The following is a 14,308-nucleotide window of genomic DNA, read 5'->3' on the forward strand; positions in this document are numbered from 1 at the left end:
GGAAGGTTCAGGTTCCTGAAGCTCCCGGTCCCTGCCCTGTGCTGCCACCACTGTCTGCGTGGTGGTCACATGGCCCACTTCACACAGCTCATGGGGAGTGGAGCCCAAGGGACCAGAGCCAATGCCGACCCTCTGGCTACCACTATTGCTTTGAGTCATAAAGGCTTTTTTGTCAGCCTCAACAAAACCCTGGCAAGCTAACGTGTTACCTTACAAGTAGAGTCAAGTCTCAGATGATGCAGTCCTCGACAGTTTTGGCAATGAGATCGGAATGGCTTTCTCAAAGAGGGCCGTAGGGGCTGAATTAACAAAATTTGAGAGAAGTCCATGGGAATCAGTAGCAAACATGTTGCCCAAATTCTCTGGCCAATCAGGCAGTAATAGTGCTCACATTATTCCCTACTAATGAATGAGGTGGATCTGGGGAGGCGCTAAGGGCTGAGTAACTGGGACTAGGTTCAGATAGAGCTGCTAGATCAGTACTGTAATTGTTGCTAACTCTCCTCCAGGGGGTGAGGTGGATTTCCTCCCTAATCTTTTTTTTTTTTTTTTTAAAGATTTTATTTATTTATTTGTCAGAGAGAGAGAGTGCACAAGCAGGGGGAGTGGGAGAGGAAGAAGCAGGCTCCCCGCCGAGCAAGGAGCCCGATGTGGGGCTCGATCCCAGGGTGCTGGGATCATGACCTGAGCTGAAGGCAGATGCTTAACCGACTGAGCCACCCAGGTATCCCGATTTCCTTCCTAATCTGATCCAGGTCCTGAGTGGGCAGAAAGTTTGACTCCCTATCACATCCAACTTGCAGAGACATACACCTATACTGAGCATGAAAGGAGGGACTTTCAGAGAAGGCAGACACCGGGTGAATCATCTGCACTTTGGCTGATTCTCCTGGGAGCTGAGGGCCGGGTGCATAAACCCTTGCTAAAGAAGAATGGCAGCAGCTGGGCCCTGCTAGGGCTCATGCCCCGCTGTGGTCTCTCATACCAAATTTAGATCCATTCCAAGATGACAAAGGTCTCTCCGTTTTTTGCAGCAGAACCTGGCAGCAAAAAAAGGAGCCTTGGCTGTCTCTGCAGGATTTCCCTGAGACAGAAAAATGCTCTGGAAAACCATAGATGAAGCATTGATTAGTATTTGGGCTCTTATTGACTTGGATTGGGTTTAAAATGCTGACAAAGGGGCTGTACTCAAGAATGAAAGAGTGAAAGAGACACCAGGAAATCTAAATTCTTGCAATTGGCAAGCACTGGACAACTTCCCCAGTCCTTATGTTAAAACCAGGCAAGATGCTAAGAGATGTCACAATGAGACAGCAAATGCCCTGGATTAAGATGGACTTCTTTAAAAAAGTCCCTGCCGTGTGAGTCAAGGCTGAGTTAGCCTAAGTGCACAAACCATGTGCCCCAGGCAGAAAGCTAGCTGGCTCTGGCTTCTGAGTCAGGGAGTTCCCAAAGTCGAAGTGACAGTAATTTTGATCTTGCCATGCAGTTTAGGGTTTGGGGGGCTCAGAAACACTGGACCTTTGTTCAGTTGAGCCAAGTAGTGGCTGCATGCTTAAAACTGAAACCTAATGTGCCTTACTTAATGGCATGGAGTTACTCTCTCCCTCTGTGCTGCCTGATTCCTCTTTTACCCTCCACCCTGATTTTAGCTGCTTTGAGGAGAACGATACTTATGGATAGGACCAAAATCTCCCCATCCCCAAGGGTGACTGAAGTCCCATACACACCAGACCCAATACACTGGGAAACTTTGGGGAGGGAAAACCTCCAATTTTTATGCTCTGCTGGTTATAGACAACCAACTCACCATCCTACACTGACCCGCAAGGGGGAAGGCAGGGCTGGGCCTACGAGGAGGCAAGTGAGGCACTTGCTTGAGATGCAGATTTAAGGGGGCATCAAAAACTCAGTAATTAAGAGAAATAATGTTTTATCTCACTATGTTTTAAAAATAAAAATGAATGCAAAAAACCTATGATGGGGATGCCTGGGTGACTCAGTCAGTTAAGTATCCGACTGTTGATTTTGGTTCAGGTCATGATCTCAGGGTCCTGAGATTGAGCCCTGTGTCAGGCTCCATGCTCCGCGGGGAGTCTGCTTAAGATTCTGTTCCTCTCCCTCTACCCCTCCCCCTGCTCACATGCACTCTCTCTCTCTCTAAAATAAATAAATAAATCGTTAAAAAAAAAACCTATGATGAACACACTACCAATATTTTAAATAAGGATAGACTCAGTAACAGTGCTGTGGTAGGACAAAAGCAGTCTTAAGGCAGATACTGATCCTGTATTGAGAACTGCTTATACAAGGGTCAGTTAGCCCACTTTGCACTGCCTAGTGAAAACTGAGGTCTGGGGCACTTACATAAATGCTGCACTCTGGCTACAGTGGTGGCTGTGGGTAGTAAAGTCCTTTGTCTCTGAATCGGGAGTCTCATGTCTTCTGCCAGCATCCCTAAAACCACGGCAGTCTAACCTGTTAGATTGCAAGATGGGTAAAAACCCTTGACAGTTCTTGACAGGTTCCATCTCCATTGTTAATATTCTACCATGTGATTGGAACACCCACCACAGCCACCTAACCAGTCTCCCCACTTCTGCCCTTACCTTTAAGTCTGTATCTTGAGCAACTTGAGATATACATATATAGATATAGATATAGATATAGATTTTTTTGTCCAGAATGTGAGATCATAAAATGTGAGATTAAACTCCTCCACTTAAAATCTTTCAATAGTTTCTTTTTCCATATAGACTGAGATCTAAACTTTTTGCAATGGCCTATAAAGTCCTACATGATTTAGCTTCCCTGCCCACCTTGCATATAAAATCACTCTTCCATCTACTCATTAAACTACAGCCATATATACCTTTCTTTTCCAAGACTTTTTTTTTTTTTTTTTTTTGCCTTGGGGTGTTCATTGTTGCTGTTTCTTTTGACTAGCACATAGAATTCCCATGGCTAGCTCCTTCCCATCCTTCAACAGAGTGTTATGAAATAGACACTAGCGAGAGTGGCGGACATGTTTTGAAAGAATTTGAGATTTGATATATTTTTTTTAAATCTTCAAAATAGTCAACAGGGGAAAATTGGAATTTCTTTGTAAGTATTTGAACCTTGTCAACATTCCAGTCACCTCCAAAGGCTCTGCCTGCTGTGAGCGAAGTGCTTCACCTGTGCCACACCCTATAAAATCCGTGGGCTTGGTACTCAGAGTACGGTCCTTTGTCTAGCAGCATCTCTACTACCTGAGAGCTTGCCAGAAACCCGGAATCTGGGGCTGCCTCTTTTCTTACTGGATCAGAATCTTTATTTTAGCCAGGCACCCAGGTGAGCTGTCTGCACACTAAAGATTGTGAGCAGTGCAATGGCATCACCCCCTTTTCCTTCCATCACAGCCCTTGAACCACTGCATGAATTACCCTGCATTTTCATCAGTTCATTATTTGCTCTCCACCCCTATCCTCCCCTCGCTCCCCACTAGCCTGTAAGTTATACACATTATAAGAGGTGTGTCTGTGTTGACAGCTGCATCTGCAAGGCCCATAATAAGTGCTCAAATATTTTTGGAAGACATGAATGAACAAAACACTCAGTAATTACTATTAAATCCTTTATGGCTAACTTTCCCTCCAAACATGACCTAGTTTTTATTTGTACCACTAAAACTATGATTGGATCCCTGATGACTCAGTGTTTGATTCTTACAATATCTTGTGATACAGAAGGAGATGGCCTGGATATTTCTCAAAGATCTTTGAATTTTTGGATTCTTACTCAAGTTCTTGCTTGCTGGGTCTTGGATGCTTGTAATAGCTTCAATTAGTTCTGCTTGTTCTAGGCTCCATTCTTTCAAACCCATCCACCATATTAAGGATAGATAAGCTTGTGGTGTAATATGAAAGGCATGGATTTGCGTCGGAAAAACTTGTCCTACTATTTCTTAACTGTGCCACCTGGGAAGTTAATTATCCCCTGAGTTTGTTTACTCATAGGGATACTAACATTTGCCTTTCAGGGTGCTAATGAGGATAAGTGAACTCCCGTATGCAAAGTATCTAGCATAAGGTTGAGAGTTGATCAGTAAGAGTTAGTTCCTATTTTTCCCTCTTACTTTTCATCATGTCACTTTTTGCTTGTGCCAACAACGAACCAAAAGAAAATAAAAATTTAAAAATAGCAGGACCTCAGAGCTTTTACTCATTATTTAAATTCATTATTTAAATGAATTCCTCTGCCTGTTAAAATCTGACCAAGTGGCCAATTCCCATTAGTTTCTCACTAAACTCCTCCCCTCAACCCATTTTCTACTTGAGTAAGACCAGTATTCCTGTGTTCTGCTTGGTTCATTCCTGTCTTGGCTCAAGAATATTCCCAGGCACCTGGGTGGCTCAGATGGTTAAGCGTCTTGCCTTTGGCTCAGGTCACGATCCCAGGGTCCGGGGATCGAATTCCGCGTCGGGCTCCCTGCTCAGTGGGGAGCCTGCTTCTCCCTCTGCTTCTCTCTCTCTCTCTGTCTTTCATGAATAAATAAATAAAATCTTAAAAAAAAAAGATTTATAAAAAAAAGAATATTCCCTATATGCCTTATATTCTCTAAGTTCTGTAACTGCACTTCCTACCAAGGTACAGTGTGAACTCCCCCCTCTTGAAGGAGTATTCCTGGAAAGACCATTCTTACTGATCCAACTCTTTTTTTTCAAACCAGTAGGCATTTAAGAGCTTGTATCACCAATTTAATTATAAACTCTCCTGTGTTCATCTTGAATTCTTTCATGCTTGTTAATTTTTTTCCCATCTGGGATATGAGCTTTTTGAAGACAAGAATAGTGCTTTATATTTATTTATAATTCACAATGGGTGGCAAAGTACTGAGTCATATACCTTGTTGACTATTTGATGGCCAAACTCCTACTAGCTGCCTGTAGATGGCTGGGTACTTTTCTAATGCTGCTCATTCTATCTGAACCACCTGCTCTCTCTCTGGGAAATTTTAAATCTCATTCTTGTTCTGGAACTTCTAGAACAGTGGTCCCAAGTTCAAATGCTTATAGGTTCATGCATATGTATAAGTGAAGGGAGCCAATTGTAAGTGTTCAGGGATTGGTAGTTGTGTGCTCTGTCTAGAGGCTTAAACACTAAGGTCCAGCTCAGTGGACATGCATGAATTTGAGTCCACATGTTTTACTTCGTTAAGAGAAACCAGGAATCTGGATATTTGTATAAAATTCCTCAATTTTCTAATTTTGACAAATATTTCAAAGAATTTCAAAACAGCACATGTCAAACTAAAACCATCTGTGAGAGAGTAAGAGCACGTGATTCATTAGAGCAGGGGTTTTTAGTCTTGGCTGCAAATTAGTCACTTGGGGAGCTTTGAAAAATCCAGATGTCCAGGCCACAGCCCAGGCCAATTAAATGAGAATCTTTGGGGCTGTGCTCCAGGGACCAATATATATATATTTTTTCAAAGCTACCCAGTTGATTCACTGAACAGTCGAATTTGAAAACCAATGTGTTGGAGGCTCCATTCTACCTTCTCATTTCTTTTGCAAATTTAGAATTGGCATTATTTGCAAGGAGTGAGGGCTCAGATGATTTCAGTGTGATCGGATGCCTTAATTAACCTGGAGCTGAGAATGCTCTGCCACCTGTGCCCCCTTTGCCTTGCGCCGTGTGGGGAAACTTCTGGTATCGTCCGCTAATCCCACTGAGTCAGCTGAGCTCCTATGTTGCTATCATGTGAGGGGGAAAAAGTCATTTTTTGTCTTCAAGAAATAAATGTTAATACACACAATAAAATTAAATTTTCATAATGCTATTTGTTTACTCTTAGTATTTTCTGCTCTATTTTCTTGGTAGCTTTCTGGAGAATGAGTAGTTTCAAATCATATATCCAGGGTTAAATAATTAATATTGTAATCAGTTCACAGTCCCCATACCCTAAATTATGTCTGCTGAAGATAGCTTCCTAAGAACTTAAGTCCTTCCAGATCTGTAGGAGTGGATGTGTGCATACAGACAAAGGATGGAGATGGCAGCACTAAAATACATTAGCCCTAGTTGTCCATCTTAATCCCTACACTCTTCAGTTCTAACTCCCTTGTGGCTCATATGATATGACCTTTGATTTTGCTGATTCAGTTCCGATGTTTTCTCTACTGACATGTTTTCAAAATTTTTTACAGGTGGTCGTAGCATGCCTGACCATTACCCCGACCCTGAACTTAAGTTCTTTATTTTCCCTGTTCTTCCTTTAGTCTGTAGTTTGAGTCACATGGTTGCAAATCATTTAAAAGATGAGAAACAGGGGCGCCTGGGTGGCTCAGTTGTTAAGCGTCTGCCTTCGGCTCAGGTCATGATCCCAGGGTCCTGGGATCGAGCCCCGCATCGGGCTCCCTGCTCGGCGGGAAGCCTGCTTCTCCCTGTCCCACTCCCCCTGCTTGTGTTCCCTCTCTCGCTCTGTCTCTCTCTGTCAAATAAATAAATAAAATCTTTAAAAAATAAATAAATAAATAAATAAAAGATGAGAAACATTGAGCTTTGCTGGTCTCTTGAGGCCACATTTTAAATAGCTTTACCTTCCTTTTGAGCTGCAATATTAAAGATTTTGGTAATATAGGAATTGCTGTTAAACAAGATATGGGGACTGTTACAGCCTACAGAAGCACTTTACTTTGTGAAATTATGGTGTAACAAGGAAACATTTTGCCTCTGGAAAAGTTTCTGACAACTTAAGAAATATGGAGAATAAAATCAGTTGCCTCAAGAGAAAAAAATTCTCATCCTCAGTCCATGGAAGATACTAAAATCAGAAATATAAATGCAGAAATAACTGATGGATGGTTTCAACAATTTGAGGAATTATGATAGAATGATGAACTGTTTCTTTCAGAAGAGATGGTAATTATATTGATGCCCAGAAATTTGAACTATGCATTACTAAAGACCTTATGAATAATGACTTAGATTACTTGGATATGTACAGTAATATTTTTAACTAATTCAAGGATTTATATATATATGTGTGTATATATATATATATATATATATATATATATATATATAGCTAGCATGTATCTACAGGAACTAAAATCATAGAACAAGTATAACAAATTAACATTATGTTTTAATCTATTTTTTTCCTAAAGATTTTATTTATTTATTTGAGAGAGAGAGACAGAGACAGCAAGAGAGAACACAGGCAGGGAGGAGAGGGAGTAGCAGGCTCTCCGCAGAGCAGAGAGCCCGATGCGCGACTCGATCCCAAGACCCCGGGATCATGACCTGAGCCGAAGGCAGACGCCCAACGACTGAGCCACCCAGGCACCCCTATTTTAATCTATTTTAGAGAAGTAATGATGCTTATTTGAAGCTTGAGTGAAAGTGTTTAGATCTGATATTGGCTTAATGTTGAAAGTTTCTTTTAATTTATAGATTAATCTGTGGCAGCCAGGTCCTCTTTTGTTTTATTTGAAGTATTCTCACCTGGTTCTTAGTGGGTTTAAGTGTTACCCTCTGGGGAATCACTTTCTAAATGTAATTAAAAGTTTTAGGTGGGTGCGTGTGTTACATTTTTCTCCTACTAGATTATAGATTGCTTGAATGACCATGTCATTTATGTTTATTTTACTTTCAGTGCCTAGTACGATGCTTTGCACATAGTATTCACTAATTAAGTGCTTTTAAAACATTGGATTAATTTCCATATATAATAGGGTGGTTCATCATGGCGTTTACAATTAACCTAATAACTGAGATGAAATAAGTCTATTTTAAATCCTATATAACAGAACATTGGCAGGATAAGGGAATAAGGAAAAGAAGAAACGATTCAAAGACTTACTCTGTAATCACTTGATGTCACATAAAATATAGGGAGGAAGGCCAGCCAGATGATGCATGTGGTATACATGGTAAAACCAATGAACTTGGCTTCGTTGAAATTTTCTGGGCACTTCCGAGTTTTGAAGGCGTATACAGTGCATAAGATCACCAGGACCACATCGTAGGTAAGTGAGATCAACATGCTGGAATCTCTGACATTGCATTTTAAGATGACTGTTTCCCGCTTCTCTGGGAGGGTGTACCGCCTGGTGCCTGGAGCCTCCAGGATCAGCCACACAGACACCACCACGATTTGCACCAGTATCAGACCCAGGCAGATGAAAACCTGAGAACTCGGGCTGATAAATTTTGGCCTCTGAGCGCCATTCTTTACCCCGTCAAAGATGCGGGCGATGCAGTTTGTCTTGGTCAGCAGGGCTGAGTAACAGACAGCGAAGGAGGTCCCCAGCCCTAGTCGGCGCAGTGCACAGATGACTGGCGATGGCTTTGCAATGAAGAAGAACGTCATGCAGTAGGACAGACTGACCCCAAACAACAAGATGTAACACAGCTCCCGGCCTGATGCTTTGACCAAGGGTGTGTTGTTGTGCTTGATAAAAACAGTCACAACTATGCAGGTACACATAAAACCCAGGCAGGCGATGGTCACTGGCCCAATGGCCCAGGCGTCTTCCCACTTGATGTAGTCCTCGGGAAGATTATAGCAGCCAGACAGGTCTGCAGTAGGCCACTGCCCAAGGCCACAGTCCACACAGGTAAACTCGTCAGCCAGGTATTCGTAGGGCTCACAGGGGATACAGATCCAGCAGCAGACATCCCCCGGTTGCATGTTCTTCATTTCATTGGGGGCACAGGGATCACTGCACTGGGATGTGGGGACTGAGTTCCGGGACCAGTGGATCGAGTCAACATCCAGTGATAAGGTTTCCGACCAGTGACCAACCTTCAAGTAGGAGTACCTGCCACCCACGTACTGGAAATTGAACACGTTGTATCGTCCCATTCCGTCTCCAAAAGTGTCAAACTTGACAATGCTATCCACACCTTTATTTGGGTTGAATGGAGCTGTGACACGTGAAGTGAAAGGGGGAAAAAAAAGAACACTGTTTAGGTATCTTAGGTGAGATCAATTAATTTATGTCCCACTCCTAGCAAAACTGAAAAAACAGCAAACAGGGATTCCAAGGCTGAAATAATTGACTACCATTGAGTTTACACATTAAAAGCTACTAGAGTACTCGTGTATTTATGAATTCATTCACTTAACATTTCTGAGTACCTCCTGTGTGCCAAGTGCTAGGGAAAATCATGAGCGCAATACAGCGCCTGCCTTCAAAGGAGCTGATTATGTAACAGGGCAACTGGCAAACATAGTCATAGTCTCTGTGGTGTGTGAATATTCATTCCCTCAAAGATTTCACAGTAGGAATCAGGCAAAACTTGTGTCTCATCCTTATTACATATTTATGGTGTATAGACACCAAAATGTTAAATGTTTTCATGAAAATATAGAATTAATAGGAAGAATTTTTCTCTTTCAAAATGAAGAAAAAGCTTTTCATTACAAATGTACGGTATGCTGCTTTTTTAAACCACTTTTAAACACTGAAGTATAATTGACATTTAATGTTATATTAGTTTCAGGTGTACAGCATGATGATGCTGCAGTTCTATATATTACTCCGTGCTCACCACGGTAAGTGTAGTTATCATCTGTTACCATACAACGTTATTATAATATTATTGACTGAATTCCCTATGCTATACTTTACATCTCCATGAATTAGTCACTTTACAATGGAAGTTTGTACTTCTTAATCCCATTCTGTACCTTTAATCCCCATCCCCTCACTCACCTCCCCTCTGCAACCACCATTTTGTTCTCTGTATTTAAGAGTCTGATTTTTGCTTTTTAGAGTCCACAGACAAGTGAAATCATACGGTATTTGTCTTTTTCTGACTTATTTCACTTAGCATAATGCCTTTGAGGTCATCCATGTTGTCACAAATGGCAAAATCTCATTTCTTTTTTTTATGGCTGAGTAATATTGCATTGTGGTATACATGGTAAAACCAATGAACCCCACACCCCACATCTTTCTTATCCATTCATCTATCAATGGATGCTTGGGTTGCTTCCATATCCTGGCTACTGTAAATAATGCCGCAGTAAACATAGGAGTTCATATATCTTTTCGAATTAGTGTTATTGTTTTCTCTGGGTAAATACCCAAGTAGTGGAATTACTGGATCATATAGTATTTCTATTTGTAATTTTTTAAGGAAGCTCCATGATGTTTTCTACAGTGGCTGCACATGGTATGCTTTTAAACAGTTCAGATAATTCAGAAGGGAAAAGAATGGAAACCCACCCATAATCCTTTAACCCTAATATTTTCATGTTTTGGGATATATTCATGCTCTATGTAGCTTGCTTCTATTCGCATAAACACATGTGGCCTGGATATCTTAAAGGCACCAACAGTATACGGGAGCTAGGTGACAGTGCATTAAAGTTGGTTCCTGACTATACAGAGTCAGGAACCCTCTCCCTGTCTCACAGCTTGCTGCAAGGATTCAAGAGGAGCAGATCTCCGAGCATCTAGGTTTCCTGTCTTCCAGCTGTTTGTTCATCTTGTTTCTCTTGCCAATGTTTGCTGCCACTCTGATCACCCATTTTTATGCTCCCTGCTTTGGTCTGTGTGCTTAATATCTCACACTGTCCGTCTTTAAGGTTTCATTGGATGTAGAAGAAGAATGTTGCTGATATCTACTGATGCACAGACAGACTCTACTAGTTAGGATAGGCTTGCCTGTGTCAGTAAATAGACCCAAAATTGTTCAATGGCTCAAACACAATGGACGTTTACTTCTCCCTCATGAGGCCATCTGAGGTCTGGTTTGTGGGTGTCTCTCCTCCACATGGTGATTTGGGAACCCGAGTTCCTTCTGTCTTGAGGCTGTGCCAATTTGCAGGGTCTCCTCCCCATCGGTAGCCATCCAGTGGAAGGAGAGAACGTGAGGCAGGTGTCCCTACTTCTTAAAAGGGTAAACCTAGAAGTGGCACATATCTCCACTCACATCTCATTCAGTGGAAATGAATTTTCCAGGGGCACACCCAGTGTCAAGAGGGGCCGAGAAATGTAGCTTAGCTAATGTGTGCAGCTACAACCCTACTGGGGAATGAGAAAATGGAATTTGGAGGACACTGCGTTCTTACTCCGCAGGGATTTTCTGTCTTTGTTGTCTTCTCCCTGAACTCCCTTCCACCTTCTCTGGGGCTCACGTTGTTCCAGCCAGTGGGGAAACATCTTACCCTTCTTGGGTGAGATGCTTTATGAAGGAGAAGAGTCCCTCATTGAGTTACTTGGGTCCTTGGTGAAAGAAAACTTGACAATTTACCAAGTAGCCCTCTCCTGCTTAGGGCTCATAGGTGCCCCTGGAGGCCTGTGTTGGGTGGTTTACCGTAATGTTTCACACCACATATCAAGTCTGTTAGCAAGTGTGGTCCAGTATGCCAAATTTATTCCTCATTTATGATTTTTCTTCTCTTAATGATTTTGTTATCTCACTTGCAATTCAACTGTTTTGTTTTTTTGGTTTTTGGATTTTTTTTTTCCCTTCAGCTTTACTAACTAAACTTTACCTAGCTTTCTGCCACATTCCACGACCCCATCACATACGTCTGTGTGTGTCTGTATTCTAGCTGTGAAGTGGCTTCGAGCTCATAGTGAGGCAGAGGGATGTGGTAGATGAAGGCACAGTTTGGGATTTAGATGGTTTATATGTGATTTTCATCTCTGTCCTTTAATAGTTAGCCAAATTAACCTTTCTGACTCTGTTCCTTAATCTGTAAATTATACACAAAAATTATAAAGTAATATAAAAATATAAAATGATCATTTTCCACTTATTTTTAGCACTTGCCAGATATGAAACTGTATGATAATTAACTCTATGTTATTTGTTTTTTCTCTTGATCTCTTTCCACAGTGGTACAGTCTTTTTGCCATTGATACAGCTTTTGACTATGCTTTAATATCTGTTGGGACAAGTAAAAATAGGAGTTGAAACACTTATTACTATATTTTTTAGGAGTAGGAATTAGTATCAGAATTCTTATGTTACATAAAACTAACCTTGTTTGGTCTATGCTTATAAAAATTCACTGAAGTTTTAGGGACTCCTTTTATATGTTACTCCATTCATGTTACAAATCAGTAAAATGTTGAATATTTTAACACATTTTACATCAAGTATAACAACCTCAGATGTGTTATTGTTTACTCTCAACTATGCAATCAATCTCTACCGATGTTCAATTGATGTTAGATTATTCTGTAAAAGATTTGTAAAAGGAATATGTTTTACAGTCTTAATTTAAGTTCTTCATTATTTTCACAAATATTTTTAAGTTTCTTAAAAGTAATATATTTGATAGATGATAAAAATGATTGTTTTGTGTGTTCTGAGCTGGAAAGGTTTACCGAAAGGACTGCTGGCCTGTGAGCTAACAGTATAAACACTAGAGATAGAAAACATTCCTCTTACAAATCTTTTCTGGAAATGATCTAATATCATCAACTGAATATTGGGGGAGACGCTTTGCCTAGTTGAAGTTAACAGAATTAATAACACATCTGAGATTCTTGCATTTGATGTAAAACGTGTTAAAATATTCAAGGTTTCACTTATTTGTGATATATGAAAGGAGTCTCTAAAATTTTTAATGATCTGTTAAGCATAGAATAAAGAAACTGAGTTTGATGTTAACATAATTCTGATAGTGATTCCTATTCCTGAGTCTATAGTAATAACGTTTCAATTCCCACGTTTTTTCTTAATTGTTGGAAAATGTTGACCATTAATACATTTTTAAAGGATCATAAATAAGGCCTTTAGCTCCTGCTTTTACAGAATGTTGCCATTATTTTCATGAGGATATTTTAAAGCAGAGAGACAGAATATATTTAGACTTTCATCAGTTTTTTCTTCCCTACCTTTATATTTTGAAAAATTTCAAACCTACCGAAATGGTAAAAGAAAAGTACAGTGGACACCACAGTAATTGGGCTCACCTAGAACTAACTAATTGTTAACATTTTGTCATATTTGTTTTATCTGTCTCTATTTATTTTTTGGTAATACATCTGCTATTAAAATTATTAAAAAATGAAATACCTATACTGAAGTATCTATACAGCAGGAGTTGGCAAGCTATAGCCCATGGGCTACATTCTGCCTCTTACCTATTTTGTAAATAAAGTTTTATTAAAACATACCCATGCTCATTTGTTAACATATTATCTGTGGCTGCTTCCCTACTACACCAGTAGAGATGAATAGTTGCACTAGAGATTGTATGGACCCCAAAATTTACTATATGATGCATTTCATTAAAAACACAAACTTTTATCCCATAAAAACTTGGCACATTCTACATCAAAATACAGAGAGCAAAAGGAACCCATACACAGCAATTTGGAGCATACAATTTGGTAGTAAAGTTAAATACTTGTGTATCTGTTATTACTTGGAAATCACATTCTTACACACGTACCCTAGAGAAATTCTTGCACATGTGTGCCAGGAACATGTGGATGAATGGTGTTAATACTGTGCATAAGGGAAACACAAGTAGGAACAACTTCAATTTCCAAAAAATTGGCACCAAAAAATATTTTGTGTACTATTCACGATATCATATTTTTGTGAAATAAAACTAACAACAGCTATGGGAAAGAAGATGGATGTATTTTAGAAACAGTATCATGTGAGAAGACTATGATTCTACTTTTATAAACTTCTGAGATGAACAAAACTAAGCATACCATTTGGAGATACATACAGAAGTGATAAACTTTTAAGGAAAAGCAAATGAATGATAAAGAGAGGATTCAAGATAATGCGTATTGGGTGAGAAGGAGGTATGTAGAAGGATGGGTCAGGGAAGAGCGCAGAGGGGGTTACCGATTTCGTATCTTCTGTTTCTTGTTCAGATGAAGTGTTTCCTGTGATTATGTTATTGTTGTACTTCATAAACTGAACTAAGTATATTCTTTGTATGATTTAGCATTTCATAATAAAAATATTTAAAAATCAAAATGTGAGAATATGCTCTTCCAGACACAGTAAGATGTATTAATTAATCTTGTCATTCAAGGGGAGTAATGTCGCAAATGTTTATTTCTCCTGATTATCACATTTGGGGACTGAGCATGTAATTAAAATCAATTGCTCTTGTCAGTGTAATGAATTACTAGGAGATTTGCTAAGATATATTGGAAAATATAAATAACTTATATATACAAATTATAATCAGGGAAAGAACCACTCCATTTAAATGACATCAAACACAATAAAAAACTCAGGGTACATTTAACAAAATATGTGAAGGTGCAATTCACTTTAGATCCATTTTGGATCTAGCCCCAAGAACTGTTAGCTAATAAGTCTA

At 39.9% G+C, this 14,308-nt stretch overlaps 1 protein-coding gene across 1 annotated transcript in view; it reads right to left on the reverse strand.

The window, feature by feature from the left end:
• The window catches only part of GRM3 (glutamate metabotropic receptor 3), a 226,606-nt gene that overhangs the window by 17,163 nt on the left and 195,135 nt on the right, over positions 1-14,308 (reverse strand). The window contains exon 4 of the mRNA XM_032402267.1: positions 7,850-8,916. Coding sequence (XP_032258158.1) covers positions 7,850-8,916 — 1,067 coding nt within the window. The remainder of the gene's footprint in view (positions 1-7,849; positions 8,917-14,308) is intronic.

Source organism: Phoca vitulina, unplaced genomic scaffold (assembly GCF_004348235.1).
Source record: "Phoca vitulina isolate PV1807 unplaced genomic scaffold, GSC_HSeal_1.0 scaffold4, whole genome shotgun sequence".
Lineage (NCBI taxonomy): Eukaryota > Metazoa > Chordata > Mammalia > Carnivora > Phocidae > Phoca > Phoca vitulina.